The sequence below is a fragment of the Saprolegnia parasitica genome (genome assembly GCF_000151545.1).
Source record: "Saprolegnia parasitica CBS 223.65 unplaced genomic scaffold supercont2.6, whole genome shotgun sequence".
Lineage (NCBI taxonomy): Eukaryota > Oomycota > Saprolegniomycetes > Saprolegniales > Saprolegniaceae > Saprolegnia > Saprolegnia parasitica.
In genome coordinates this window covers 91,673-116,517 of record NW_012156400.1, presented here as the reverse complement: position 1 = coordinate 116,517, position 24,845 = coordinate 91,673, and the positions used below count along the sequence as shown (strand labels likewise).

The following is a 24,845-nucleotide window of genomic DNA, read 5'->3' as shown; positions in this document are numbered from 1 at the left end:
TGGTTTTTGGTTTTCTACCAGACTACCGTCACAACAAGAATGAGCGACTGGTCGTGTCGTTGCTGCAAGGAAATATGGGAGTGCGCAATCTTTACGTGGACATTTCCCGCCAAAAATTGACGCATCTTGAACCCGAGCAACGTCGCTGGCGATGAGCAGACGAATCTGAGACTAGACTTGAGAAAGCTCAGCGAGAAACACCACAATCTAGATAGTTCAGATGTAGATTTGTCTATAAAAAGTTACAGTAGAGAGATTAGTCCGACATGTTGGCGTCTTCGTCGTCGTCGTTGGCCGACGCCTTGGTCTTGCGCTCAGAGATGCGCGTGTACTGGCCGTCCTTGGACCACCGCGAGAGCATCTGCACGTTGAAGGTGGCCATCTTCTTGTCAAAATGGACGAGGAGCTTGGCCTGCTCGGGCGTGAGCGTCTGGCCTTCTTTGCAGATCGTGTGCGCGTTGTTGAGCGTGATGACACTGCGCTTGAGGTCGACCGGGAGGCCGAGCGCGCGAAGCGACTCGACCATCGAGCCGACAAACTGCGGGAGCGGGCCCGCAGGGATCGTGACCGTCTCGGTCGCGACAAAGCCCGACTTGGCGTAGTCCTCGACGCTGAGCTTGGCAAAGTACTCGCGGACTTCATCGTCGCCCTTGTTGGTCATGAGGAGACCGACGCTGCCCGAGATGTCGTTCGAGAGCTTGAAGAGGTTCTCGGCGTACTCCTCTTCCGGCGATCGGCCGAGCGCGACCTTCATGACCTTGTTCTTGCCAAGGAAGAAGCGGCTGTCGGCAAAGTCAGCGCGCACGACCTTGAAGTGGTTCGTGCGCATGTTCTCGAACGAGAAGACGTAGATGGCGCTGTAGTCATCGACAGCCGACCGGATCGAGTCGACGACGCCCTTCTTGAGGTCCGCGCCCTTCTTGCTCGTCTGCGTAAGCGGCTTCGTTCGGACACGGCGGGACTTGGGCATGGTGGCTTTTCGAAAATGCACTTTCGCACGACTGGTATCTGCGCTTCCCACCAATCAATCTCCCAACCGCGCCACGCGAGCCGAAGTTCGAAGCCAATCATAGACCCCAGACGACGAGGTCTAAACGCACGCATTTGCACCGCGTTGAAGTGCATCGTAGTGTCGTCGTGATCATGGGGCGCTAAGCATCAGAAGAGAACAAATGAACCATGGTGCTCGAGTCCAGGACAAGATTCTCAGCCAAAACTTCCTAGTCCATTCCCTGCTCGAGGCAGTGAGGCAGTTCGTGTTGCGGGAGGCAGTTCGTGTTGCGGTAGACAACAACGGGTATCCACTCGACGGCTACACTGTGGCGGAGCGACGGCTACACTGTGGCGGAGCACCATTGTTGGCGCAAAGACGTGCATAACAATGGCTTGCTGTGGAAGTTGCCACCATCGAGGCGTGTCTTGCTCGTGGGAAGAACACGTCTGCTGGCCCCCGTCTGCACACATGTCGTGAAATGGCCGTTGCCATACATCTCGACGATGGAAGAATCATCCGTCGACACGCTTCGGAGAGGCGCCAATCGATTTCCACATACACTACCTAGCCTTCATCTCCATTGCCGCACAGCCTTGCCGCGCTGCGATGTTTGCTGTGCTGCTAAAGATGTGTGCGCGTAGCCTTGCCGGTCGACCACCCGAAGTTCGAAGTCCCCTGTCCGGTTGGTCCGGATACGCGTTGCTTGGTGCTCAAAGGCCGTTGGTTCAGTCATTTCCGGGCGCCTCCATTTCCCGTCAGCAGCTCCAGCATGGCCGAGATCATGACGCGCGTGGACAAGGTCCAGCTCGAGGGCCTTGCGCTGCTCCAGATCATCAAGCACTGCCACGAGAACCTTCCCCGTTCCGTTGCCGGCTCGCTCCTCGGCCTTGAGGCCGACGCCACGCTCGAGGTGACCAACAGCTTCCCGTCGCCGGTCGTGGCGGCCGCGCCCGGCGCGTCGCCGGCGTCGCCGACAAACAAGGACAAGACCGTCATGTTCGCTTCCGAGTCGGATGAGTACCAGATCGACATGATGAAGAACCTCCGCGAGGTCAACATGGACAACAACAAGGTGGGCTGGTACCAGTCGGCCATGAACTCGACGTACGCGACGACGGCGACGATCGAGTACCAGTTCCAGTACCAGAAGAACCTCGGCCAGAACGCCATCTGCATCGTGTACGACCCGCTGGAGACGATGAAGGGCGCGCTCTCGCTCAAGGCGTTCCGCCTCACCGACGCGTTCCTCGAGACTTACAAGGCCAAGGCGTTTACGAAGGAAGGCTTTGCCAAGGCCGACATCCGCGCCGCGACGATGCTCGAGGAGATTCCGATTGAGCTCCACAACTCGGACATTGTGACGTGCTACCTCCTCGAACTGCAGGCGCAAAAGCTCGCCGACTGCGAGTTCGACCGCCTCGACCTCGCGACCAACACGTACTTGGAGAACAGCCTCCAGAACCTCAGTGCGTGGGCTGACGAGCTGGCGCAAGAACACTACAAATTCCAGGGCTACGAGCGTGCGGTCGCCAAGCAGCGGGCACAGTACAGCCAGTGGGTTCAGAAGCGCCGCGAAGAAACAAGGTGCGCCGCGAGAACGGCGACGAGCTCCTCGCCGAGGAGGACCCGTCGTTCGCCAAGTCCCTCAACCAGCCGAGCCGCTTGGAGTCGCTCCTCATCACCAAGCAAATGAACACGTACTGCGACAACATCAACCGCTACGCTGGCAAGAGCTTCAATAAGTTATTTCTCGCTGGCACGCTCCACAAGAACGAATAGAAGCAGATCCTCCACTTGTAATACGCAGTTTTTAGTAGTTTTCACCACTACACCATTGGTATCGACTGCAGCGCGCTCGACCAGCTCTGGCGCACGTCGATCGGCGAGTTCCGCAACAAGGTGCTGCGCCACAGAGCGCCCTCTTCATAGCTCGCACGCAAGAGATCCTCGCGCACGATGACCGAGGCCATGACGCGCGTGGTCGAGGCCGCCATGTTGCGCTGGATGCACCCGTCTACACACGACCACATGAGCCATACGCCGCTTATCGCAGCGTACAGAGCGCGCCGAGGACGGCAAACAAAGCTTCGCGGCGCGGCTCCTTGAGGTCGAGGAGGCGGCGCGTGTCCTGGATCGGAACGGGCATCACCGTCACGGACGCATTGCGCATGAGTCCTTCGTGGAAGCGCTCGAACCCAAGCACGCTCGTGTAGTTGCCGTCCCAGAAGAGCGCGCGGAGCTTGGTGGTTTTGGGCAGCGCAGACGCGAGGCACAAAGCGACTTCGTCGCCACCGCGGTTGCCAGAGAGGTCGAGCACCTCGAGGCTCGACGCCGACGATCCAATCGAGTGCACAATCGGGCGCAGCACCGAGAGGGGGTAGCGCAGAGAGGGGATGTTGCTGCTCATGTAGAGTTCTTGCAGCTCGCGCGACGACGTGAGGAGCGTCGCAAAGGCGTCGCCTGGGCGCATCTCGAGCGGACCCGAGAAGAACGCGCCAAGCATGGACGCCAGCGGCGTCCCGCCATTGTTTTCAAGGTGCAGCGCGCGGAGATGGCGGCACGAGCTCAAGGCGGCAACGACCATGGCGAGCTACATCGTCGAGTCAGTCATGGAGAGGGCTGCGGCAAATCGTACCGCCTCGTCTCGGAGCCCGCACTGGTTCAACCGGAGACTCTCGCGCAAGACGAGTGGCGACGTCGCCAGTAGGTCGGCGAGCACCTTGCCCTTGGCACTGAAGTCGTTTTCGCTCATGTCGAGACTCATTTGTTGCGACGTGAACCTCGGGTTGGCGAACCACGGCGTCAAGATGGTCTCCAACCCACGCTTGGGCACGCTCAAGTTCCGGAGCACAAGGCTCGCGAGGCTCTGCGTTGCGCCGAGGATCTAGCACACGAGATGCAACGTCGGTTGGATGAAGGAGACGTCACGCACCGCGCCCAGGTCGGCGACAGCTTCATCTTTGAGAGTCAAGTGCGAGAGGTCGAGCGCAACGAGCGACGACGTGTGCAGCACCGTGTTGAGTTGGATCGATCGCAGCAGCTTTGCCGTATCGATGCCCGTGCCGGCCTGTCCCAAGCCACTTCAAAATCACAACACCACAACGGGACCTACTACTGCCAGCCGCGTGAGGGAGGAAGCTCTGCCGAGCCACTCGGTGAGCGCTGTCGAGCTCTACGTACGAGCAATACTAGCACCTCGCATTGACAGCATACCTACCTGCAGGTCGAGCGGGTTGAACGAGAGATCGAGCACTCGCAGCGTCGCCGTCCACTATCCGAGACATGAGACATCAAGGCGTGAGCGGGTCGTCGGACGCTCGGGAGGTTGAGAGTCGTCACGAGCGGCAGCACGTGGGTCATGCCGCACTTGGCCAAAAACAAGCTCTACGCTTTGTAAATCTTACGAAGAAATACCGATTCCCACGTACGTGCAACCCCGACGGAAACTGCTTGAGGCACGACGCGAGCGCGACGACCATTTCCCGCGCCAGTTTGTTCTCGGAGAGATCGATCGTCTCGAGTCGCCACGAGCTCGGGTCCTTGAGCTTGCACTGCACTACCTCCTCGAGCGCACTCAGCGCCGATCGCGAGAGACGGACTTTGGTCAGCCGCAGTCTACGAGGCGACGACGTCACCACTGCAAAGACATGATGGCGTCGAGCGTACTCGCGGAGGTTGGGGTTGTAGCCAATGGTTTCAAAGGCGCGTGACACGCCGTCGTCGTCAAGGGCCACGTCGTGCACGAGGAGGCTACCGAGCATGAGCCTCGAAGCGTACAGTGGAGCTACTTGCCCCTGAAACGACGGGGCGAAGCGGCACGTGCTCACAACAGCCATCGCATCAAGTGCTTTCTCGGCTGTCTCCATCTCACCGCCGCCAGCCAAGAGGCACGCTTCGTAGTCGAGCACGGGTGGCGTCGCAACATTGCTTTCTTCCAGCTTGGCGGCGACCCAGTCGCGGAAGGGCGCCTTGTACCAGTCGCAATACGCTCGGTGTACTCCGTCAAGGAGCGTTCCATGAGTCAAGAATCGATCAAACGAGATGAAAAGGATATGTATGCGTCCGTGAGCTTTGGCGCGTCGTGGGTAAACTCGTCCCAGGCGAGACCAAGCGGCAGCACCACCTTGGGCTTGGACGTTGGCGGGTACGCGAGCGCCATTGTATGCAGGCAGCGCTGAAGCGTCCGCGCCACATCTTCGCAGTGCACGCCCGGGTCCAGCTGCAGGATGCGCCCGGCCTTGAAGATGAGCTGTCGATAGGACGTGAGCACACTCATGTCGCTCGCGTACTACCTTGAGGGTGTGCGCGCTCTCTGAGGCGTCAATCTGCAGCTTGAGCAGGTCGAGGAGCGCCCAGTCCTTGGCGACCTTGAGCTTGGCGCCGATGTTCTGAGGTTTGAGCGTCAAGACGCGGTACTTGGAGACGACGAGCAGGCGCTTCTGGAACGACGCTTTCGGCTTGAACTGCTGGACCCATTTGGCGACCAGCGGCACGTCGCAGCGGCCGGCGAAGGTGCGCTCGACGAAGGCATGGTCGTCGTCCGAGATGGCTTCGTAGCTCAGCCGGTTCACGGGCCACGGGATGCTCATCTGCCCTTTCGCACCCGCTCCGATCTTGCGTTAAAGTGGCGTGAGGTATACCGTTAAAAGAGGTTGAACACGACCCGATGCATCAAGTCCAAGTGTCTTGTCGTCGCCCTGAACTTTTTGAGTTTCAAGAAGACTCACCAATTTCAGAAACGAGACTTTGCATGCAACCTTGCGGAGTCCCCTCTAGGTCCGCTAATGAGCAGTGGGCTCATGATGTTGCCGTAGAGACTACCACGGCGACGCGGCAAATCCTCTCGGACGCGCTCTCTCGCTACCTCCTTTAGCGTGAATCAAGGATGAACTCTTCTCGCTTTGCCGAAACTCTGTTTTGAAGCCACTGTAATTGGTGCGGCAACTGAGTATGAGTGAGGTGTTACTCTGGTCGATATCGGTTACTCTTGGCCTTTTTCGACCGGCAACGATGGCAGCGCCGCCAATGACGACGACCTCGTCCATGGTGCGCCCGGGTCGCGTCCGCATCGCGCCGCTGGATGGGCCTGACGAGAGGGCCTTCGTGGCTGTGATCGCGCCAGACGTGGCTTCCGCCCGTCGGTACCTTGAGGGCCAGCCCATGGGCAGCTACCTCCTCATCTTCGAGTCGCCGATCCGGTTCTGGAAGCCCGCACGGGCCGCCATCACGTCTCTTTCCGTAATGGTGCGCTATCGCGCGCACCAGCAGATTGCACGGCTTCCGCTCGGGCCGTCGAATTGGTTTCAGCGGACGACGTCCTTTATCGAGTGGCGCGTCGGGTCGGCCGAGGAGCACGAAGTGCGCTTGTCAGCTGACGCCTTTGCCAACGTCGCCTTCTACTGGCGCCAATTCATGCCGCAGGTCAGCATCAAGGTGAGCGAGATCTGCCAGGACGCATCGCTCGTCGCGCCCGACGCCGCCAAGCCCACGATCATCGTGCCCACCAAGGCGCGGGGACTGGGCATTGTGCTGCTCGTTGGCGGCGCGTCGTACCCGCTGCGCTTCAATTTTGAGGGCCGCCGCATCGACGTGCGCCTTCCGTCTACGAACGGCGCGCTGTGGTTCACCTCCAAGAGCTGGTCGATTCCATTCCCGTGGAACATCACGTACCAAGCTCCCGCAATGGAATCGTGGTGTGAGAACTCTCTGTGTAGGTTCAGCGATATCAAAGACGTTGTGTGCATGCCGGCCAACTTTGTGCCCAAAATGCGCCGCGCGTCGATCGAGACCCTCATGTACACGAGCGCCCACGCCCCCGAGCCGCCACCCGCCGACGCGGCCGAGCTCGACCTCCTCGTCTCAATCCAAGTGCATACCGAGCGCATTCGCGACGGCGACGGTCCGTTGCAGGCCGACCTGAGTGCATGGCTCGACTTACTGGGCCTTGAGGCCCAAGAAAACCTCTTAAAAAACGTTTGGACGCGGCGGCAGCACTCCTTTCGCTGCAGCCGCATCGTACAGGCGGGAAGCGGGCATGTGCGTCAGTGACGGGTGCCGGCGCCAAAGCCTTTATCGTGCGCCTTGCTGAGCTCTACGAGGCGCATTCGATCGGCCTCGAGCAGCTGCTGCAGCTCGTGCTGCTCCGACTCGACGAGGCGAGGAGTGACGTGGCGTTTCTGTTTTCGATTTTGAACGCACTTTTTGAGCTCCAGGACGTGCCCCGCATCTTCTTCCACAACCACGGCGTCGCACTCGTACTCAAGCAGTACAAAACGCTCATTGGCGCTCGAGGTCCCAAGCGCTGCGAGAACCTCGTAGCCGCTTCGTGCGCAGCTCCTGACCAGGGGCTTGTAGCGGCCGCCGAAGCAACACCGAGCTGGGTCGCCCTCGCCGAGCAGGTTTTCGCTGCTTGTTTTGTACGAGACGCCAACGCGTCTGTAGGCGGCCCAGCGCTTTAGCCACAAGAACATTGCTTTCGTCCATGACGAGTACTCCAAGCTGCCACGCACCCCACCACGCCCGACGGCGCCTCGGGCATCGATCGCCCCGACCGTCACCCCACCCAAGCCTGTCTGTGATGCCTGCGCCGCCGACACGACGACTCCGATGCTCGTGACGATCCTTAGCTTTGTGCGTCGCGCGCTAGAGCCGCTCATGCTTCTCGGCACCGTGCTCTGCGAGCCCAATTGGCCGCGCACGCTAGAGCTTGAGGTCCACGAGGTACAATCCCACGGTTTCGATAATGGACTAGATGTGTCCATGCTAGATGCTCTATTGGACGTCCCACGCCCACGCGTGCTCGTCCCTCCTCTCCACGTGGCTTGAGCTCTTTACGTTGACGCAAAACATGACCGAGCCGTGCGTTGGCGACTACGTCGTAGCGGTCCTCGCGACGCAGTCGACGTCACACGAGCATCTCCTCCGCCTTCTCCCGCAGCTCCTCGCGTCGTTTAAGACAGTTCGCTGGCCCCAAGACAGAGGCCTCGAGTACGTCTTGTCCCGCTTCACGTCCATGAGCGCAGAGCTCGCGCCAGCGAACGCGACGCCGTTCTTTGAGGTCTGCGACACCCTCTTTGCACGGCTCGACGTCGAGAGCCAAAAGGCGTTTGCGTCCTGGGCGTGGTCGCACGGCCCACCATTGGCCCTCGCCCAGCGCCACGCAGCAGCTGTCTTTGGCACCGACGTCAACCCGCGGTCGTCGGACGCTCGCCACGCCCAGCGCGCGACGCTCCTCCGCTGGGTTGCGCGCTGTATGGATATGGACGACGAGGTGCCTGCTGGTCTCGACGCCATCGTCGCGTGCGTGCTGGCGACGCCGTTCCCGTTCACGCGGTCGATGACGGTGTCGGCCACGGACGCCTACGTGGCAATGCTACACATTGTAGAGGTGGCGGCGCTCCGCGAGGTACGCAACGGCTTGTCGTTATCCTGTGGGAGTGATACGCCGACTAGATGCGCATTCTGAACCGACGCGGCATGTTTGATGGGCTCTGGAGTCACTTTCTCGAAGCGTTTTACCACGGCGTGTGCGACGCCCGGAGCATTGGTCTCTGGCGCTGCGTCAGCATCCTTGCGCCAGCGTCGTCCCCACTTCTGCCCTTCGTCGCCCACGCACTCTTTCCCTTTGCCGCACAGACTCCGGTCGCCCCCACGTCTGTTTCGCCGCTACTGGAGCACGGCGCCTCCCAACCCAGCAATCCCGCTGTGCCCAAATTGCTGCTGGGACCGTCGACGACAGCCGCCGTCCCACTGCTCAACCTTTCCCTTGCGCTCAAGCCCTCCAAGCCTGTCCACGACAGCAGCAATTCCCATGACGAGCAACACGGAGCGGCGGTCGACAACCAAGTGCGTGCGCTGGCGCTCCTTGCAGGCGACGGCCGCCTCTTTATCGACTTTGTCGCGGCGCTGCTATCATACGCTGTGGACGCCAACGACGTCCACTTGCACCCGTGTGTCGGTGGGCGCTTTGCGCAGCCGCAGAATACCGACGTGCTGGGCCTTGATGTGTTGTTCCACCTCTCGCGACTCCTCGCGGCCGAGGCCGACATCCTGGACGAGTGGCTCTGCACGTACCCGCCGTGGACGGTACCTCGAAGCCATCGACTTCGCGCGCAAGAGCGTCTCCTTCGTCTCTCGTCGACCGCGTTCTCCAAGTCGTCGCTCTACTTTAAAGAGTTCGAGTCCAAAGCCCAAGGTGCCTTTGGAACCATCTACAAGTGCACGGCCGAGATCCCGCTGCGCGACGCCCAGAGCCTCGCGATCAAGCTCCTCGCACCGCAGACGTACGCCCACGAGCGCTCCGTCTTGAGCGCACTCTACAACGAGGTGCTCGTGCTCCAGCATCTCCGCGGCTGTCCCGCGGCCATCCAGATTTTCGACTACGGCGTCTCGGAGGACGGGTACTACATCGCGATGGAGTACGCGCCAAACAACCTCAAAGAGTGGTGGGCGAGCCACGTCTACGCGTTTCCGGACCCGTTCAACGTGCTCATGACCATCTTTGGCGAGGTGCCACCCTCCTGCTTCTCGCCTGTTGACTGCAATCGTATATAGGTCTGCAGCGCCGTCGCCGCCATCCACGCGACCCACGTGACGCATTTCGACATCAAGGTGACGCCAATCTGTCTCTTTTCGACGGCTCTCATGCAAGGATAGTGTGAGAATGTGCTGCTTCGTGAGGCGTACTGGCCCGGGAATGCAACGTACGACCTCTGCATGGGCGACTTTGGCGAGTCGTTCGTCAACGCGACGCCGCGCAACCCCGAGTTTGATTGCCTCCATGCGCGGGGCACCGAGGCCATCAAGAGCCCCGAGATGCTCGAGTCGACGACCAAGATGAGCACCGCCGCCGACATTTGGGCGCTCGGCTGTCTTCTCTACGAGCTCATTACGGGCCAGCTTATGTTTTGCTTTGGTACCGATTCTTTCCACCTCGATGACTGCCATGGAGGACCTTATGTCTAGACGACTGGTCCGAGTTTTACGCGCACCTCAAGCACGCGTCCACTTCGATCGTGACGCCGGCGCACGAAGCGACGCTCCGATCGAGCCTGAGCAACCTCCACGGCAACGTCGAGGCGCACACGCAGGTGGTCTGCCAGCTTCTCCGCTTCATCCTCGTGCGCTCGGCGGCCGCGCGGCCGACACTGAGCGCGATCCAACGCCTCGTGAGCACCCTCCAAGCTGACACGGCGTCGCTTCTGAGCAAGAAGAGTGCGCCCGCGCCGCTGCTGTTGGCGTCGACGCTCGAGGCCATGGGCCACCGCATTCGCATCGACTACGGCTGCGTCGCCTCGAAAAAGCCCACGCGGTTCCAGCTCCACGATCGCCTCTTCATTGCGACGACCGCCGACGCGCTCCTCGCGTCTGATGTCGTCGTACGCTTTGCGACCGACGCGAGCAGCTATGTGCCCCTCGTGGCGCCACCAAGGCGCCCGGATACGACCGTGATCGACGACGACAATGATGCGGCGTTCGATGAGCGCGCGAGCGAGACAGACCAGCACTACGTGGCCCAGCTGCTTGGTCTCTCGCCCAAGATTTGCCGGCGGCTCTGGGAGCTGCACGTTGCCCGCACCAAGACAGTACGTTCCAGCGTAGTACGACGACGGCCCTGTCCCAACGCTTGCATGTTATAGGCGGTGCTCTTGGTACCCGCCGACGTGCTGCCCGCGCTCCTGGTCATTATCTACATGTTCAAGATGACATTTTTCGGCCTCTCGGGCTTCGAAGCTGTCAAGGAGGCGCAGCGAGCAATCAACCCGTACGCAGGCTACATGCCATCGCCCAAGGCCCTCGCGCACCTCTTTCTCTGGGAGGAGAGCCGGGAGCGGACGAACCGGCACGACGCTGCCGTCGCCTTTCAGGTTTCTTCTTCTCGCATCGTTCCCGAGGCGATTTCAGTGTCGCCTGTAGTGCTTTTGCGGACAGTGCAGTTTGGAGCTCACGACGATCTCAACTGTCGTGTGCTGCGATGAGCAGAAGCCCTGCGGTCTCTGTGCATATGTCGACCAACAGCTGAAGAACGCGCTGGCGGCGACCTACGGGGGCGCCTTCTCCGTGGCGTGGCTCCTCGCGTCGACGATCGAGCCGCTCGACTTGGCCCACCTCCAGTCGCGTGCAGTGTCCGAGCTCCTCGGTGACTTGCCCGAGTGGAGCGTCTACGGCTGCAGCGTCTGCCGCTGTGTCACACACGCCGTCGACAAGACAACGCGGACGACCCGGCACGTGGCCGCAATCCCGGCGGGCCCTATGTGGCGGTCGGCACAGCGCCAATACTACTATCGGCGCGTCGCACCGTAGACTTGAGTGAAGTACGACGTTAATACGACAGAGATTATTTATTACGAGGACGAGCGGCTTTTACGATAGGCGCCTTCAATGGGCGCAAGATAGATAACGGTTAGATAGGCCAAGGGGGGACGCTTACTCGGTGGCAGGAATCGCGTTTGTCCGCGCAGAGTTGCTGCGTCGGAGGTGCATGAATGCTGCGTCCGGCCCCACAGGCGTCGGTGGCGTCGACTTGGAGCCGACCGGCGACGTCGCCGAGCCCGTGCTGCTGTTGCGGCTGCGCGACGTCTCGTTCTTGGCCATGATCAGCTGGATCTGCGAAATGTAGTCCTGGCACGGCGTCGGGAGGTCGCTCTTCGAGTGGTTCTTGGCGAGGAGGAGGCACTCGCTCTTGCTGCGGGTGCGGCGGGCGCGGCGCAGCTCCTCGTGGTCGCCCGTGTTGTGGCCGAAGGGCACGGGCGCCGTGTCGATGCTGGCCGGACGGACAAAGGGCGGCGGCGACGTCGGCGTCTCGTCGCTGCGGCTGAAGCGGCGGGCAAGGTTCGTGAGGTCCATCGGGGTGTTGGTTGCGATCTGAAAAAGGAAAAGTGGAGATCCCATGCTCGAAGTATTCGGCGCAAATTATTTTACACTTTTCATTGCAGCAACTGACGCCATTCCTACAAAAGCCAAGTTGTATGACCTACTCGCTGCATTAAAATACACTCGACATAAATAGATCACTTAAAATGACGTGTTGTGATTGGTGGAAATCTAAACGCACATATTCTCGAAACGCAGCGAAAGCTCCATACGAGCTCTTGCGCGTAAGTCGAAATATCTTTCATCGATCGACCAACTCTCGCGTTGCAAAAGGGCGCTAGTACCGGAGCCCTCGACGGAGACGGAGGAAGCGAACGCTGGAAGCTTCACGAGCGAGATCGAAGCGCCGTGGACAAGCTTCCGTGGGTACTGCCATATGATTTGACCCTTCCCGACGGCTATGCAACTGTCGCTCGAGCTTGCAATTTGTATGCTGCAAAACGACGGATTCGCTTATTCAGTACAAGTGGGTTAAATCGGCGCAAGTTCAAGTTGGTACGAGCGCCTCTCGAAGCTTCGACTTTTTACGTTTGTTGACGGATGCTTGGTCCTGCTGGCAGCACACGCGATGCGAGACGGTGATCGAATGCCTCATCCGAGTGCTTGGATTTATCGCGACAAGATGCGTCAACGAGTAGCATGTCGTCGGTCGTGCACCTGAGGTACTGAAAGAGCGAATGCCACCCAAGTTGCCATTCTCGGGTACCATGTGCACCCGAAACTGGCAAACGGCGGCTACCTCTGTCGACGTCAGCGACGGCGGAAGCCTCCGGGGAGCCCGCGACTCACGCCATGTGCATGGACGCGACCCATTTGATGGCAAAGAAGCGTCGTGCGAGCGTACGCAAGAGCCAGCGCCGGCACGCGCTGCCATCAACCAATGCGGCGCGAGGTGCACCGTCGACCCCGCCCCGTCACGCGCCACGATCAGCTCCGTCACTTTGCCCAAGGGAATATTCCCTTGCTTCTCAACCTCCCCATCAGCTCCATGCCTTTATACCACTCGCATGTGACGATCCTCGAACGAACGAACGAACGAACGGCTTCCTCTACACGAGCTGGGCGGCAGCTGACTGCGTCATGAGAACAGTAGCCACGGCGGAGGAATCTCGAGCTTTGCGAGCCACACTGTACCTCGGAGGCGGAGCCTTCACCGCTTCCTGGATAGACTATGGCGACGTGTTGTCCGCGGTCTCTGAGAGCTAGAGCTTCGTGCAGCTGTGTTTGACGTTCGCCAGCCTTGCACAGTATATCCGTCAGTAGGCACGCGCGATTACGTGTGTATAGTGTTCTATTGTACACTATTTCGAGGCGGTCGCGAAACGGTGCAGATCCACGACCGCGATCCGCTCGTCGTCGATGGCGGACCCACGGCGAGAGAAGAAGTGGGCGAAGCAAGCGACCGTCCCGACGTTTGCTGCGCCACCGGTCGCCGCCGACACGGTCGCCACGGTCGCCACGGAGAAGCAGCTGCAGTACATCCGCGTCCTCGAAGAGCGCAATCGCATCAAGAAGAAGCTCGAAGAGCAGTCTCGGAACGACCGCGACCTCGAGGAAAAGGAGAGCGGGTTTAGCACCAACTTTAACGGCGAAAACGCGTCGCGGAAGCCGCGCGCCGCGTCGGCCAAGCCCCGCGCCAAATCCGCGGCCAAGCTCAAGAGCCACGGGTCGACCGCCGAGCTGCGGCCACGCGCCGAACCCAAGCGCGAGACCAAATCCACGTCGGCGCTGCCGCTGCATAGCGCTACCGATGTCGCACCGCGCGTCAAGCAAAAGTGGGCCAAGTACGTCCGTCTTGCGACCTGCATGAGTTCTTATTTACTCGCTTTGGTAGACCGCAAGGTGTGGTCGAGCAGCGTGACGGGCGCATCGTCTTTGTCGATCCAAACGACTGTACCGAGGACACTAGCAACCAGCCACTTGGTGCTAGCCTGGAACCACCAAGTGCCAGCCTAGAACCGCCTAGGGCTGGCCTAGAACCACCGAGTGCCAGCCTAGATCTACCACGTGCGGGTACACAGCCATGCGCGAGTACCTCTGACGGCAACGCGACACTGGCTATGGCCATCCCTGTCGACGCCAAGCCCGAGCCTGCAAGCGCCTCTGCCGACGAAAAGAGCGACGACGAAGCGTACTTGGACGAGTCCTTTGAGGAGTTTGACGACGACGCCAGTGCCAAGGGTGTGGCAGCAGCACCGATACAGGCTGTCGTCCGAACGTGTGCGCACGAAGACGCCACGCCACCGTTCGACGTCGGGCCCGTCGACGCCATGAGCCAAACGACCAAGGAGCTGCTCTCGCTCATCCACGGCCTCTCGCGGGACAAGCAAAAGGCACTCATCTCGCGACTCAATAAGTTTACCACCAGCGAGAAGCAGTATGACCTCTCTTCATCGCCAACAACGTAGCACGATGCGCGTAGGGCCGCGGACGTCTCGGAGCTTGAAGAGTCGATCGGTGACCCAACCATTTGGCAGCAGCTCACCGCTCCCATCTCGGAGCTCACGCAGAAGCAGCGCGCGTGGGAGGCGGAGATTGAAGCCAAGCTTCAGCACGAGCGCGCCGAAAAGGAAACGCTGCTCGCACAAGCCGAGGCGCGGCGCCAGCACTTGCTGCAGCAGCTTGACGCCGAAGAGAAGGAGCTGCAGCAGCTCCTCGCAAAGCGACGCACCGAGACACTCGAGAAGCTGCGCCAAGTTGAAGAAGCCACGCGGCTTCCGCTGCCACCGTGTGCGAGCCCGACCACCAAACCAATGGTGCGTGAAGGCCCCCCACCAACTGCGCAGCGCTCGACAGCCGAGCCAGTTCGAGAGAGTGTCTCGGTCGAGAGTGCGCCGCTGCCGCCCGCACCAGCACTTGTGGCCACCTCGATGACTGCGCTGCCCAAGGAGACTGCTGCGGTCATGCACGAGGTTCGGCTCAAGCTGCTCTCGTCCTGGGGCAATAATACGCGCGTGCTCGGGCTCACCCAGGTAGATCATTTCTCAATGTAGTCGTATATTGTTGACCATCCATAGGTTTCCGTGTACGACATGGAGGGTAACGAGGTCGACGTGCCGCTCGAGTCGCTCAAGCTCTACAGTGGCCAAGCCGACATGCGTCCGATCCCCAAGTCCAACGGGATGGTGCGCGACCTGGCGCGGCTCTTCAACGGTGTCGCATACACCACCAACGAAAATGACATGTGGCTCGGGTGCGTTGGATTCTACGTCCACGGATTCCCACCTGGAGAATGTAGTCGCCAGATCGACGCCAACCCGCTCCAGATCGCTTTTTCTGTCGGTGTTCTCCCCAGCAAACTCTGCATCTGGAACTACAACAGCGTACACGAGCCATAATTGTGCTCATTGTCACGTCTGTGCGCTAGAAACTCCAAGCCGCGTGCGTCCGAGACGTCGAGGTCTTTGTCGACAACCAGTGCAAGTGGTCCGGGTCCCTCCCAGAGTCTTTTGGTGCCGAGGTACACAACTACGTAATACTGGATTGTCGTATACGCCGTGCGTAGGATGAATCTGCCTGTACCTGGATCAACGTTGTCTCCAACATGCGCAAGAAGGCGCCACCTACCGCAGCCCCCAAGCCGCTTCCCGAGACGCCACGTCACGAGACGGCCAAGAGCGTCGCCTCAAGCGGCCCCATCTGGCTCAACGCAGCGTCGACGACCAAAGTGGAGCCTATAGCTGCACCAACCGCCCGAAGAGAGCGCGAGATCAAGTCCCTCGACCTCTCGCGCGTCGGAGCCGAGCCAAGTGTGCTGCGTCAGTCGACGAGTCGGCGACGACTGGCCGAGCCAAAACTCGAGGTGGAGCCGAAAGCCGAGGCGCCGGCCCCTGTGCGTGCCATGCCGTCGTTGCAAAGCTCTTGGGACACGCTCGAGCATTTCAAGAAGACGAACCGCAGCCGCTTACCCCTCGAGGTCGGTGACACGACGCCGCGACACACCACCGCCATCGTGCCGCCCCTCAGCTCCACCGAGCTGCCCCGGTCGTTTGTCGGCGAGACTCCTCGGCTGCCTGTCACCGACGCAACATTGCACCAAGACCGCCCGGCGAGTGCGATTCCGACGCTGCCGCGCGGCCGCACGCTTGTGTTTGAGTGGCTCACGACGTGGGGCGACCCGTACTACGTTGGTCTCAACGGCATCGATGTCTTCACTGAGACTGGCGTGCTTCTGCGCCTCGCCAAGGTCCGCGGCTCGTTGCCAACATGAGCGATGATGTTGCGACTTAGAGTCAAGTGACAGCGGTGCCTTCGAGTATCAACGGCTGCCCGAGTACGCCAACGAGCAGGACCCGCGCGTCGCCGCCAATTTGGTAACTTGCGACTTGAAAGATTGTCTTTAACGCGTGTCGTAGGTCGATGGCGTCAATTACACGTGCGACGACCTGCACATGTGGCTGGCCCCGTTCACGCCACATCAAGTGCACTCGGTCACGCTGCAGCTCGAGGCGCCAACCACGCTCTCGATGCTTCGGATTTGGAACTACAACAAGTCGCGCGCGCATAGGTTCGAACCTATGACCTCCAAGAAGATGTGGAATCACCCTTGTAGCTTTCGCGGCGTCCGGGACACGCGCATTCTACTTGATGGCCGCGAGATCTTTGTCGGCGAAGTGCGCAAGGCCCCTGGCATCCTCGGTGCCATCGACCAGTGCGCCGAAGTGGTTCTCTTTACGACCGACGAGGTCGCGACTATCATCGATTCCATCCACGGAGCGTTGAGCGATCGTCTTAGGCGGTGCTGCGCGCGATTGAGCAGAGCGACCCCGACCCCACCGTCGACGCGACACCTGCAGCGCTGGAGCCGCAGCCGGTGATTCCTCGACCGTCGACCGCCGAGGCCGAAGCGGATGTGCGCCCCAAGACCGCCGTGGTCACAAGTCCCGTCCAGGTCGCCAGCGCCGGGGGGCGAAAAGGCCGGACGATCAAGCTCGTGCTGCAGACGACGTGGGGGGACCGCAACTACGTCGGCCTCACGGGGCTCGAGCTATACGTGTCAAGAGACGGCACGGTGACATCGCTTCCACTGGCGCTGCCCGAAGTGGGCGCGACACCCCGCGACTTGCACACGGTGCGTGGTTGTCTCGTCTCTGGAGCTAACGGCGGCGAATAGCTTGGGTACGACGGCGACCCCCGTACACTGGACAAAGTACGTCATCTATCGTCGACTGTGGCCATTGGACTCCACTGGACGTACTAGTTGATTGACAAGACGAATGTCACGTGCGACGACTGCCACATGTGGCTCGTGCCATTCGGTGCGTCCGAAATGCTGCATGGACGGATACAAACACTGTATTAGGTGGCGCATCGGCCCCCGAGGTGACCATCACGCTGGGAAGAGACGTCGTGTGCGTTGGCCTCGCGGTGTGGAACTACAACAAGTCCCAGGAAGACACGAGCCGCGGGGCCAAAGCCGTTCAGATCTTCGTCGACAGTACGCTCGTCACGACCACGGTGCTGCGCAAGGCGCCGGGCCACGCGCTATTTGACTTTCGCCAGTTTGTGCCACTGGCCGATGGGAGTGCCGTCGCCAACAGCGCTCCCATCGGAGGCTACAAGACGCATCTCGTGCGACAAGACTACGAGCCACCGCTGCACCCGTCGGGGTTTGTCCTCAAGGTGCGATCGTTCTCGCTGCGTGGTGGTCTCAGCGCTTCATCTAGTTTGTGCTCTGGAGTACGTGGGGCGACCCGTACTACGTCGGTTTAAACGGCCTCGAGATTTACAACGACCGCGGGCAGCTACTACCGCCGCCTGCTGTGGTAGCCTCCCATATGCAACAGAGAACAGTGTTGATGATGACAATTGCAGCTTCTCGCTGACCCCAACGGCCTCGCCGACAGCCCCCACGACGCGCGCGTCATCGAGAATCTCTTTTGCGACGCCGACAACAACACGTGGGACGCGTCCCACGCATGGCTCGCGCCACTCGCGTCGTCGCTCGGTCAGTTTGCGGGTAGGCGCGTCGCAGGGGGCTAGGGTTGAGAGACGTACTAGGCAACATCATTTACGCCGTGTACGAGACGCCCATCTGCCTCGGTATGATCAAAGTGTTCAACTACGCCAAGACGCCAGAGCGGGGCGCGCGCGAGATTGAAATCTACTTGGACGATCTCAAGGTAGTAGTAGAGTACGGCCGAGGTCGTCCCGATTGACCGTTTGTAGCTGTACATGGGATCGCTGCGCCAAGCCCCGCCGGCCCCAAGCCTCGCGCGCACGGGCAAGCTCCAGCAAGCGATCGAGTTTGGGCAGCCGATTCTGTTCACGCTCCATCCGGGCCTCGTCGAGGTATTGGGACGCGGCGGCTGTTGGATGTGTTAGAACGACGCAAATAGGCCGAGAAGCGCAAACTGCTCTACTGCGGCGCGGAGGAGCAAGATGTGCTCTGCATCAACGAAGGCCAAGTCATCGTCGAGTCCAAAGCCATGTACCGCGCCCCGGATCCCGGAGCCGAAGGTGTGGTCGTCGACCTCTTGCAGCGGCCAACGACCGCGATGATTCGCCAGTAACACGCCGAGTGTGTGTAAACGCTAGTGCTTTTGTTGTGACTGTTAAATGTGCAGGGAGATGATCATACATCGTCGTAGTCGACTCTAACCTTAGTCGTCCATGAAGAAGTAGTTGCCCGTGCTCTTCTGCTCCGTGTCCTTGACCGAGTTGAGCTTGTTGATACGCGGGCGGAAGTTGGTCGGGTCGCGACGGAACGTGATTTCGAGCTGCTTCAAGAACATGTTCATGCCCGAGAGGAGGCTCTGCGGCGTGCGCGCCGTACACTCGACGCCGGGCCGGCCCTTGTAGACGATCACGCGGTCCGCGAGGTACGTGGCCATGATGAAATCGTGCTCGACGACGAACGCCGTCTTCTTGGCGTGCAGGATGAAGCGCTTGATGACCTTGGACGCGATGATACGCTGCTCCGAGTCGAGGTACGCCGACGGCTCATCAATGAGGTAAATGTCGGCGGGCTTGCCGAGGCAGAGCACGATCGCGACGCGCTGCAGTTCACCGCCCGAGAGGTTGGGCACGGCTTGGTCGATAATGTCGTCAATGTTGAGCGGGCGCATGACGTCCGTGAGGAACTGCGGGTGCGTGTACGAGTCGCGGATGCGCTTGTGCAGAAGCGCGCGGACCGAGCCCTGGAACTTGGGCGCGATCGTCTGCGGCTTGTAGCTCACCACGTTGGCGTCGTACTGCAGCGACGCCTCGTACTGGGCCGCGTAGTCTTCCGACGTCTCGGCCGCAATCATCTCGTCCGACTTGAGCCCGCCCGCAAGCATCTTGATAAAGGTCGTCTTGCCCGTGCCGTTCTCACCAAGCATACAGATGATCTCCGAGTTGGTGAAGCAACCGGTCTCGACGTGGAGCTTGAACGTCGGCGCGCCAGGCTTGCCCGACGACATGGACTTGGTCATGTTGGGGTACGTGTACGTGTTGGCGCTCGAGTCGTCGTTGCCCTTGAGCTCGTCGGCCGTCTGCGCGAGCTTGAACGTGAGTTCTTCTTGGCGGAAACGGAGGTTCTCAGTCGGGACGAAGCCGGCGAGGAAGATGTTGATGCCTTCGCGCACCGAGAAGGGCATCGTCACGACGCCGTACGCCGACGGCGACCCGTACAGGACGCAGATGTAGTCCGAGAGGTAGTCGAGGACGCAGAGATCGTGCTCGACGCAGATGCAGTACGAGAGGTGGCTGCCCTCGACCATCGAGCGGATCACAAGCGCGGCCTTAAGACGCTGGCGCACGTCGAGGTACGACGACGGCTCGTCAAACATGTAAATGTCGGCCTTCTGGACAGCGATCGAGCAAATGGCGAAACGCTGGAGCTCACCACCCGAGAGCACGGCAAGCTACAACAGCATGAGATACCGAGAATGAGGTCATCTGTCGGGTCATACGTCGCGGTCCTTGATGTGCGTGAGGTCGAGCTCCTTCATGTAGTAGTCGAGCTTGCCTTCCTTTTGGCAGCGGTCGCTGATGATCTGACGGACCTGGCCCTGGACGGCCTTGGGGATGCGATCGACGAACTGCGGCTTGATGATCGCCTTCAAGTTGTCTTCGAGGATCTTCGTGAAGTAGTTTTGGAGCTCCGAGCCACGGAAGTACGTGAGGATCTCCTGCCACTCGGGCGGCGAGTCGTAGCGGCCAAGGTTGGGCTTGAGCTTGCCGGCAAGGATCTTGAGCGCCGTCGACTTGCCGATACCGTTCGTACCGACGAGACCGAGCACCTGGCCCGGGCGGGGCATGGGCAGGCGGTGGAGCTTGAACGTGTTGGCGCCATACCGGTGCGTCGTGTTGTTCTCAAGGTCCTTGGGCAAGTTGATGATGTTGATGGCCTCGAACGGGCACTTCTTGACGCAGATACCGCAACCAATGCAGAGCTAACGCGGCCATGAGCGGCTACGCCCGGCCATGCCAGTAGGACGTACCGACTCGGAGATGTAGGCGATCTTGGACTTGCCCGTCGCTTCAATGCAGATCTTGCCCATGCGCACGACGGGGCAGGACTTCTTGCATTCCTGGCGACACTTCTTGGGCTTGCACTTGTCGGCGCTCACGATGGCGATACGCGTCAGCTTGTCCGACATGGTCTTCTCTCCTGGTGGCTTGGCCAAAAAATCACCTCTGTCACCAGCCAACAAAATTGGTTGACCCACACGTCAATCCCTCTCAGACTGCATACAAACCTCTATCAAAACATACATACACTATTTGCGTTTCTAGGAGCCCGCGACAGGACGGGCAGCAGGAACGCCGCGGACGTCGTCGTGCTCGGTAGCGCTTGAAGCGGACGGTGCAGAAGAGCGACCGCGATGCGACGGCCCCACGTGGCGGCCGCAGCAACGGAGTAGCCACCCACATACACTAAATCCCGTGTTATGCCAGCTAAATTTAGATTGAAAAAGGCCACAGCCTCGCATCCAGCGGCGTCCTGCGCAAGATGGAGCTACAGCAGCCATCGACCTGGGCTACGCGCAAGCTCCAGTGCTGGAGCTACAAAGCTCTACTAGCAGCTACTATATCGCATTAAGCACGCTGACCGGTGTAAATCGCGATCGCCAGCTTAAGAAAGGCGGGACTATCCAATGGCTTTCAAGCCATTGAATAGTGTGACTCCATTCGCCATGACTGCCACCTTGTTGCAGGCGATAGGCTCCGACTAGTAGACGACCGATATGGACGCCGACGTGGCGACGACCCGGTAGCTATAGAGGCGGCAATCAGAGCGCGCGGCAACTTGGCCGTTTTCATGCGCTGGCATCGATCGGATGGCGTCAACCGCCAGGAGCCAGCGACTAACCGTTAATTTTTGGGCCTATCAGGATCGACTGACGAATGTTTTTTATCCAATGACAGGGCCCTACCAGAGGTGGCGGGATGGGGCAAGTTTTTGAAATTTAATACAAACGCTAAGTACAAATCGAGTGAAAAACAGTTGGGCCCCTGCGAATCCGGATAAAATCGGCGGACGCGTTCAAATCCCAACGCTCTCAGCGCAAGGCAACTTGATGTCCTTGCCGGCCCGCGCCCTTCAGGCCCAAGCCATCGGCAGGTTCGCCAGCGACTCTGGACGATGGCATGGAAGCTGACGCGATGGTCCCTAGACGCTCGGGCGTCGTAGTCCGCGCTGACGTGCGCCGAGACTCGCATGGCTTTGAGGACATTGACGACTTCTGGGCGGAAGACTCGGACACCAACGGTACTGCAGCATGCTTGGCCGCGCCATCGAGATATGAGCGTCGATGTATGCATTAGAGTCGACAAACGATGTTGGCCAAGACAACTTTGAGTTCAACGACTCGCGCGACGACGACGACGACGAGGAGGAGCCCGATGTGATCCGGCTGCGCCGCGCACCCACGACACCGACGCCTGTGAAGGCCCATACGCACCTTCGACGCCGCGCGTCGAGCAGTCAGCCCACGCCTGTTAAGACGACTGGTACGCCCTCGTTTGCAAAGCGTCATTAACTCATGCTCCAATGCAACAGAAGTCGTCGCACCGGCCGCGCCCGTGCCGACGGCGCGTACACCACCATTTGCTCGCCCGCCGCCGCCACGCCCGCCCCGTACGCCACGCAATGATTTGCTTGCGTTGACTTATGGGTGGTGATGCGTGCTAGAGCCTGTGCGCGCCATTCCGACAATGCCGCCTGCAACCCTCAAGAAGACAAAGCCCAGTCCTGTGGCGCCTCCGGTGGCAGAAGCATCGCCGATCAAAGCATCTTCTCGGGCTGACGCAGCTGCCCACGACTCGCGCAAAGACGAAGCGCCGTCCGAGGTAGACATTTCGTTTGGCAACATGTCGTCGCCGGCCAGTACGATCAAGAACCGACGCGGTAGCCAGCGTAGCGCGCATGCTTCTTTGCTTGACGCGCTTTCATCATAGCCTCATCCAGCATGGACCTCTCGGACGTGGACATGACCACGCCCGTGCAGTCGCCGCGTCGCCCATCCCCAGGTACCACCTCCATCTTGCGTATCTCTCCTAGAGATCTGTACCTAGCCAAAGCCGCGCCGCCGACGGCCAAGCCGCCAATGAACGACAGCAACGTGTCGGACGCGAGCATCTTTTCTCTGCGGATCACGCATCCCGCGCCAGTGACCAAGGCGGCACCGCTGCCGGTTGTCCGATCCCAAGGTTGTTGCTGTGTGCATCTATCTCTCTTCTTACTGGCGCGTGCGCTCTTAGAGGAAGAGGAATCGAAGGCTGTGGACGACGAGGAAGACAATGCGGCGGGCCATCGCTCGTTTGAGTTGAACGACGATTTTGAGTTTGACGCGCCGTCGCTCGACGACGACGACGATACCTTTGGCGAGAAGAACCAGCACAACGCTATGGAGGGCAATCGAGGCTCGTTTGGCGGCAGCATGACGCCGATCCAACAGACAGAAGGTACTCGCATACTATTGACATGCACGTCGTCAATGGCTCGTAGACCACGACCTCTTCTCGCCTCCCGAGGTCCGCCCGCAGTTTTCGAGTCCGCCTGTGAGTCCTGTGGCGCGCCGCCCGACGACGCCGCCGACGAAGAAGGCATCGAAGAAGTCCCGCATGCCCGTCGCGGACACGAGCGACAATGAAAATGACATGTTTGAAGACGCATCGCTCATCGCCGCTGAGCCCAAAACGACCTCGAAGAAGCCGTCGACCAAGGCGCCCAAGAGGGCTACAAAGGCGCCCAAGCAGACCACTAAGGAGCTCAAGGAGCCCAAGGCCCGAGGCCGACCCAAGAAGAAGAAGCTGGCCGAGATGTCGTTCAACGACGCAACCGACCACTCGGACATGGACGCGCCGCCGCGCCGACAGGACTTTACCGACAATGACGACGACGGCGGCGAGAGCGACCACAATGGTCCGCGACGCTCCAAGCGGCGGCGGATCCAGCCCCTCGCGTGGTACAAGTGCGAGCGGCCAGTGTACGAGCGCCGCGACAATGGGCTCGGGCTCATTTTGCCCACGATTTCGCACATTGAGCGTGCGGGCACCAACTCGCCGATTAAGAACGCGGCCGGCAACCGCAAGAAGAAGTCCAAGCACGCGACGTTCCCGGCGTCGCAGCTGCCGCCCCAGTTCAAGTACTCGACGGCCGACGCGGGCGAGCTCTGGGACGAAGCATCGGCCACGAGCAAGACGGTCAAGATGATTGGCCGGTACGGCACGGCGGACCTCTTTCCGCTGCCGGCCGAAGACGGGGTGCCGTCGGGCTTTGCGTGTCAGACGTTCAACGTGGTGGGCTCGACCTCGGTGCCGACGTGGATCTCGGGTCGCGTGCTCCTCCCGCCCGGCGCCGTCAAGGCCAGCGAAAGCGTCGGCAGCTGCGCGCAGGTCTTCGTCGTCATTGGCTGCCAGCCCATGGCGCTCGAGGTGGCCTTTGGGCATCCGTCGAGCCCTGCGTTTGATGACGCGACCGCGTCACGCTTCACGCTCGGGCCCGGCGACGAGTTTTACGTGCCCGCGAACAATGCGTACTTTCTGCGCAACCACAGCACGTCGGTCGAGGCCGAGCTGCGCTTCATGATCCTCAAGCCCAAGCCGAGCGAGAAGAGCAAGAAGCAAAGGACCGACGGCAAGAAGACCAAGAAGCCCAAGAAGCACACGTCCAAGGCGTGAGTAGTTAGGTGAGAGTACTTAATATATAGGAGAAAATAAGGGCTTAGGGCCGGAGGAGCTGGTCCCGCGTAATGTGGAGGTCGAGGTGGTCGTTGTGCACGCACATGTGGTGGAGCGAGCCGAAGGCCAGCTCGACCTGGGACGCGATCTCGAGGACGTCCGGGACGTCGATGAATTTGAGCGTCTTGGCGAGGATGTGGGGGCAGTTGGTCACGACGGCGTGGCACGCGTCGCGCTCCGCGAGCGAGTCGCCGACCGAGACAAGGTTGCCGCTGCCCGAGACGAAGCACTTGCTGGCAATGACGCCGAGCACCTCGAGCTTCCAGTGGCGCGCGTCGCCGCCCGAGCCGTAGGTGCCTTCAAACCACGTGCGCGCCGAGACAATGTGAAGGTCGGGCGACCGCTGGAGGAGCGACCCGACGGACGGCATGTAGAGTGCGCACGCCGTCTCGACCCAGCCGCCCTCGGCTGCAGTTACGACGAAGACAGGCCCGAGCGCCATGGCCGCGACGAGCAGGTCGCAGACCTTCTCGGCCAGCATCGCCAAGACGTCGCGCACCACGGGCGGCAGCTCCACGGCGTGGCCTTGGTACGCGGGCAGGAGCTCGTGCGCGTGGAGCCACGAGCTCGGGCAGAGCGTGTCGTCCCAGTCAAAGACGACGACCGTGTGCGCCTCGTCGGCCACCATGCGTCTCGAGGCGGCTTGCACTTGCTGCTGCTATCTTTCCGACTGACCCGCCATACGTGGTACCAACTTTGACGAGGTCTGGCTACTGAAATTCCCCTAGTCAAGTACACTCGTGGCACCCGTACGGCACGGAACGGGCATCCTGCACACAGCACACACTGCAGTGCACAGGCCACGCAC

The 24,845-nt window shown here is 60.6% G+C and overlaps 9 protein-coding genes across 9 annotated transcripts; 4 read left to right on the top strand and 5 right to left on the bottom strand.

The window, feature by feature from the left end:
* Positions 1-209: 209 nt before the first annotated feature.
* Positions 210-1,013, bottom strand: SPRG_02362 (hypothetical protein). The gene has a single exon (XM_012340938.1). It carries the CDS (start codon positions 968-970, stop codon positions 257-259), a length of 714 nt encoding a protein of 237 aa, XP_012196328.1. The 5' UTR covers positions 971-1,013; the 3' UTR covers positions 210-256.
* Positions 1,014-1,763: 750 nt separating this feature from the next.
* SPRG_02361 (hypothetical protein) lies at positions 1,764-2,773 on the top strand (the record flags this gene model as incomplete). The annotated part of the gene is made up of 2 exons (XM_012340937.1): positions 1,764-2,552; positions 2,579-2,773. 2 exons carry the CDS (start codon positions 1,764-1,766, stop codon positions 2,771-2,773), a joined length of 984 nt encoding a protein of 327 aa, XP_012196327.1.
* A 10-nt stretch (positions 2,774-2,783) lies between these two features.
* On the bottom strand, positions 2,784-5,602 carry SPRG_02360 (hypothetical protein). The gene is made up of 11 exons (XM_012340936.1): positions 5,287-5,602; positions 5,033-5,243; positions 4,661-4,982; positions 4,423-4,609; positions 4,310-4,378; positions 4,212-4,265; positions 4,107-4,166; positions 3,927-4,061; positions 3,630-3,878; positions 3,053-3,584; positions 2,784-3,008 (listed from the first exon to the last, which is right to left on the bottom strand). The coding sequence occupies exons 1-11, from the start codon at positions 5,581-5,583 to the stop codon at positions 2,821-2,823; spliced, it is 2,304 nt and encodes a 767-aa protein (XP_012196326.1). The 5' UTR covers positions 5,584-5,602; the 3' UTR covers positions 2,784-2,820.
* A 417-nt stretch (positions 5,603-6,019) lies between these two features.
* SPRG_02359 (serine/threonine protein kinase) lies at positions 6,020-11,344 on the top strand (the record flags this gene model as incomplete). The annotated part of the gene is made up of 11 exons (XM_012340935.1): positions 6,020-6,660; positions 6,709-6,967; positions 7,024-7,392; positions 7,436-7,714; positions 7,761-8,399; positions 8,447-9,502; positions 9,548-9,604; positions 9,650-9,908; positions 9,959-10,578; positions 10,633-10,860; positions 10,910-11,344. The coding sequence occupies 11 exons, from the start codon at positions 6,020-6,022 to the stop codon at positions 11,294-11,296; spliced, it is 4,794 nt and encodes a 1,597-aa protein (XP_012196325.1). The 3' UTR covers positions 11,297-11,344.
* Positions 11,303-11,902, bottom strand: SPRG_02358 (hypothetical protein). Its single transcript, XM_012340934.1, has one exon. It carries the CDS (start codon positions 11,882-11,884, stop codon positions 11,420-11,422), a length of 465 nt encoding a protein of 154 aa, XP_012196324.1. The 5' UTR covers positions 11,885-11,902; the 3' UTR covers positions 11,303-11,419.
* Positions 11,903-13,182: 1,280 nt separating this feature from the next.
* SPRG_02357 (hypothetical protein) lies at positions 13,183-18,378 on the top strand (the record flags this gene model as incomplete). Its single annotated transcript, XM_012340933.1, has 19 exons — positions 13,183-13,650; positions 13,701-14,243; positions 14,289-14,838; positions 14,884-15,059; positions 15,105-15,189; positions 15,234-15,326; positions 15,372-16,052; positions 16,099-16,179; positions 16,222-16,373; positions 16,419-16,551; positions 16,602-16,937; positions 16,980-17,015; positions 17,067-17,124; positions 17,169-17,488; positions 17,533-17,631; positions 17,681-17,825; positions 17,867-17,988; positions 18,035-18,157; positions 18,205-18,378. The coding sequence occupies exons 1-19, from the start codon at positions 13,226-13,228 to the stop codon at positions 18,376-18,378; spliced, it is 4,332 nt and encodes a 1,443-aa protein (XP_012196323.1). The 5' UTR covers positions 13,183-13,225.
* A 9-nt stretch (positions 18,379-18,387) lies between these two features.
* Positions 18,388-20,487, bottom strand: SPRG_02356 (ABC transporter E family member 2). Its single transcript, XM_012340932.1, has 3 exons — positions 20,293-20,487; positions 19,762-20,244; positions 18,388-19,713 (listed from the first exon to the last, which is right to left on the bottom strand). The coding sequence occupies exons 1-3, from the start codon at positions 20,449-20,451 to the stop codon at positions 18,469-18,471; spliced, it is 1,887 nt and encodes a 628-aa protein (XP_012196322.1). The 5' UTR covers positions 20,452-20,487; the 3' UTR covers positions 18,388-18,468.
* Positions 20,488-21,905: 1,418 nt separating this feature from the next.
* SPRG_02355 (hypothetical protein) lies at positions 21,906-24,069 on the top strand. Its single transcript, XM_012340931.1, has 6 exons — positions 21,906-21,932; positions 21,987-22,202; positions 22,253-22,324; positions 22,370-22,504; positions 22,556-22,759; positions 22,803-24,069. Exons 2-6 carry the CDS (start codon positions 22,010-22,012, stop codon positions 23,975-23,977), a joined length of 1,779 nt encoding a protein of 592 aa, XP_012196321.1. The 5' UTR covers positions 21,906-21,932; positions 21,987-22,009; the 3' UTR covers positions 23,978-24,069.
* Positions 23,952-24,701, bottom strand: SPRG_02354 (hypothetical protein). The gene has a single exon (XM_012340930.1). The coding sequence runs from the start codon at positions 24,663-24,665 to the stop codon at positions 24,021-24,023; it is 645 nt and encodes a 214-aa protein (XP_012196320.1). The 5' UTR covers positions 24,666-24,701; the 3' UTR covers positions 23,952-24,020.
* Positions 24,702-24,845: the final 144 nt, after the last annotated feature.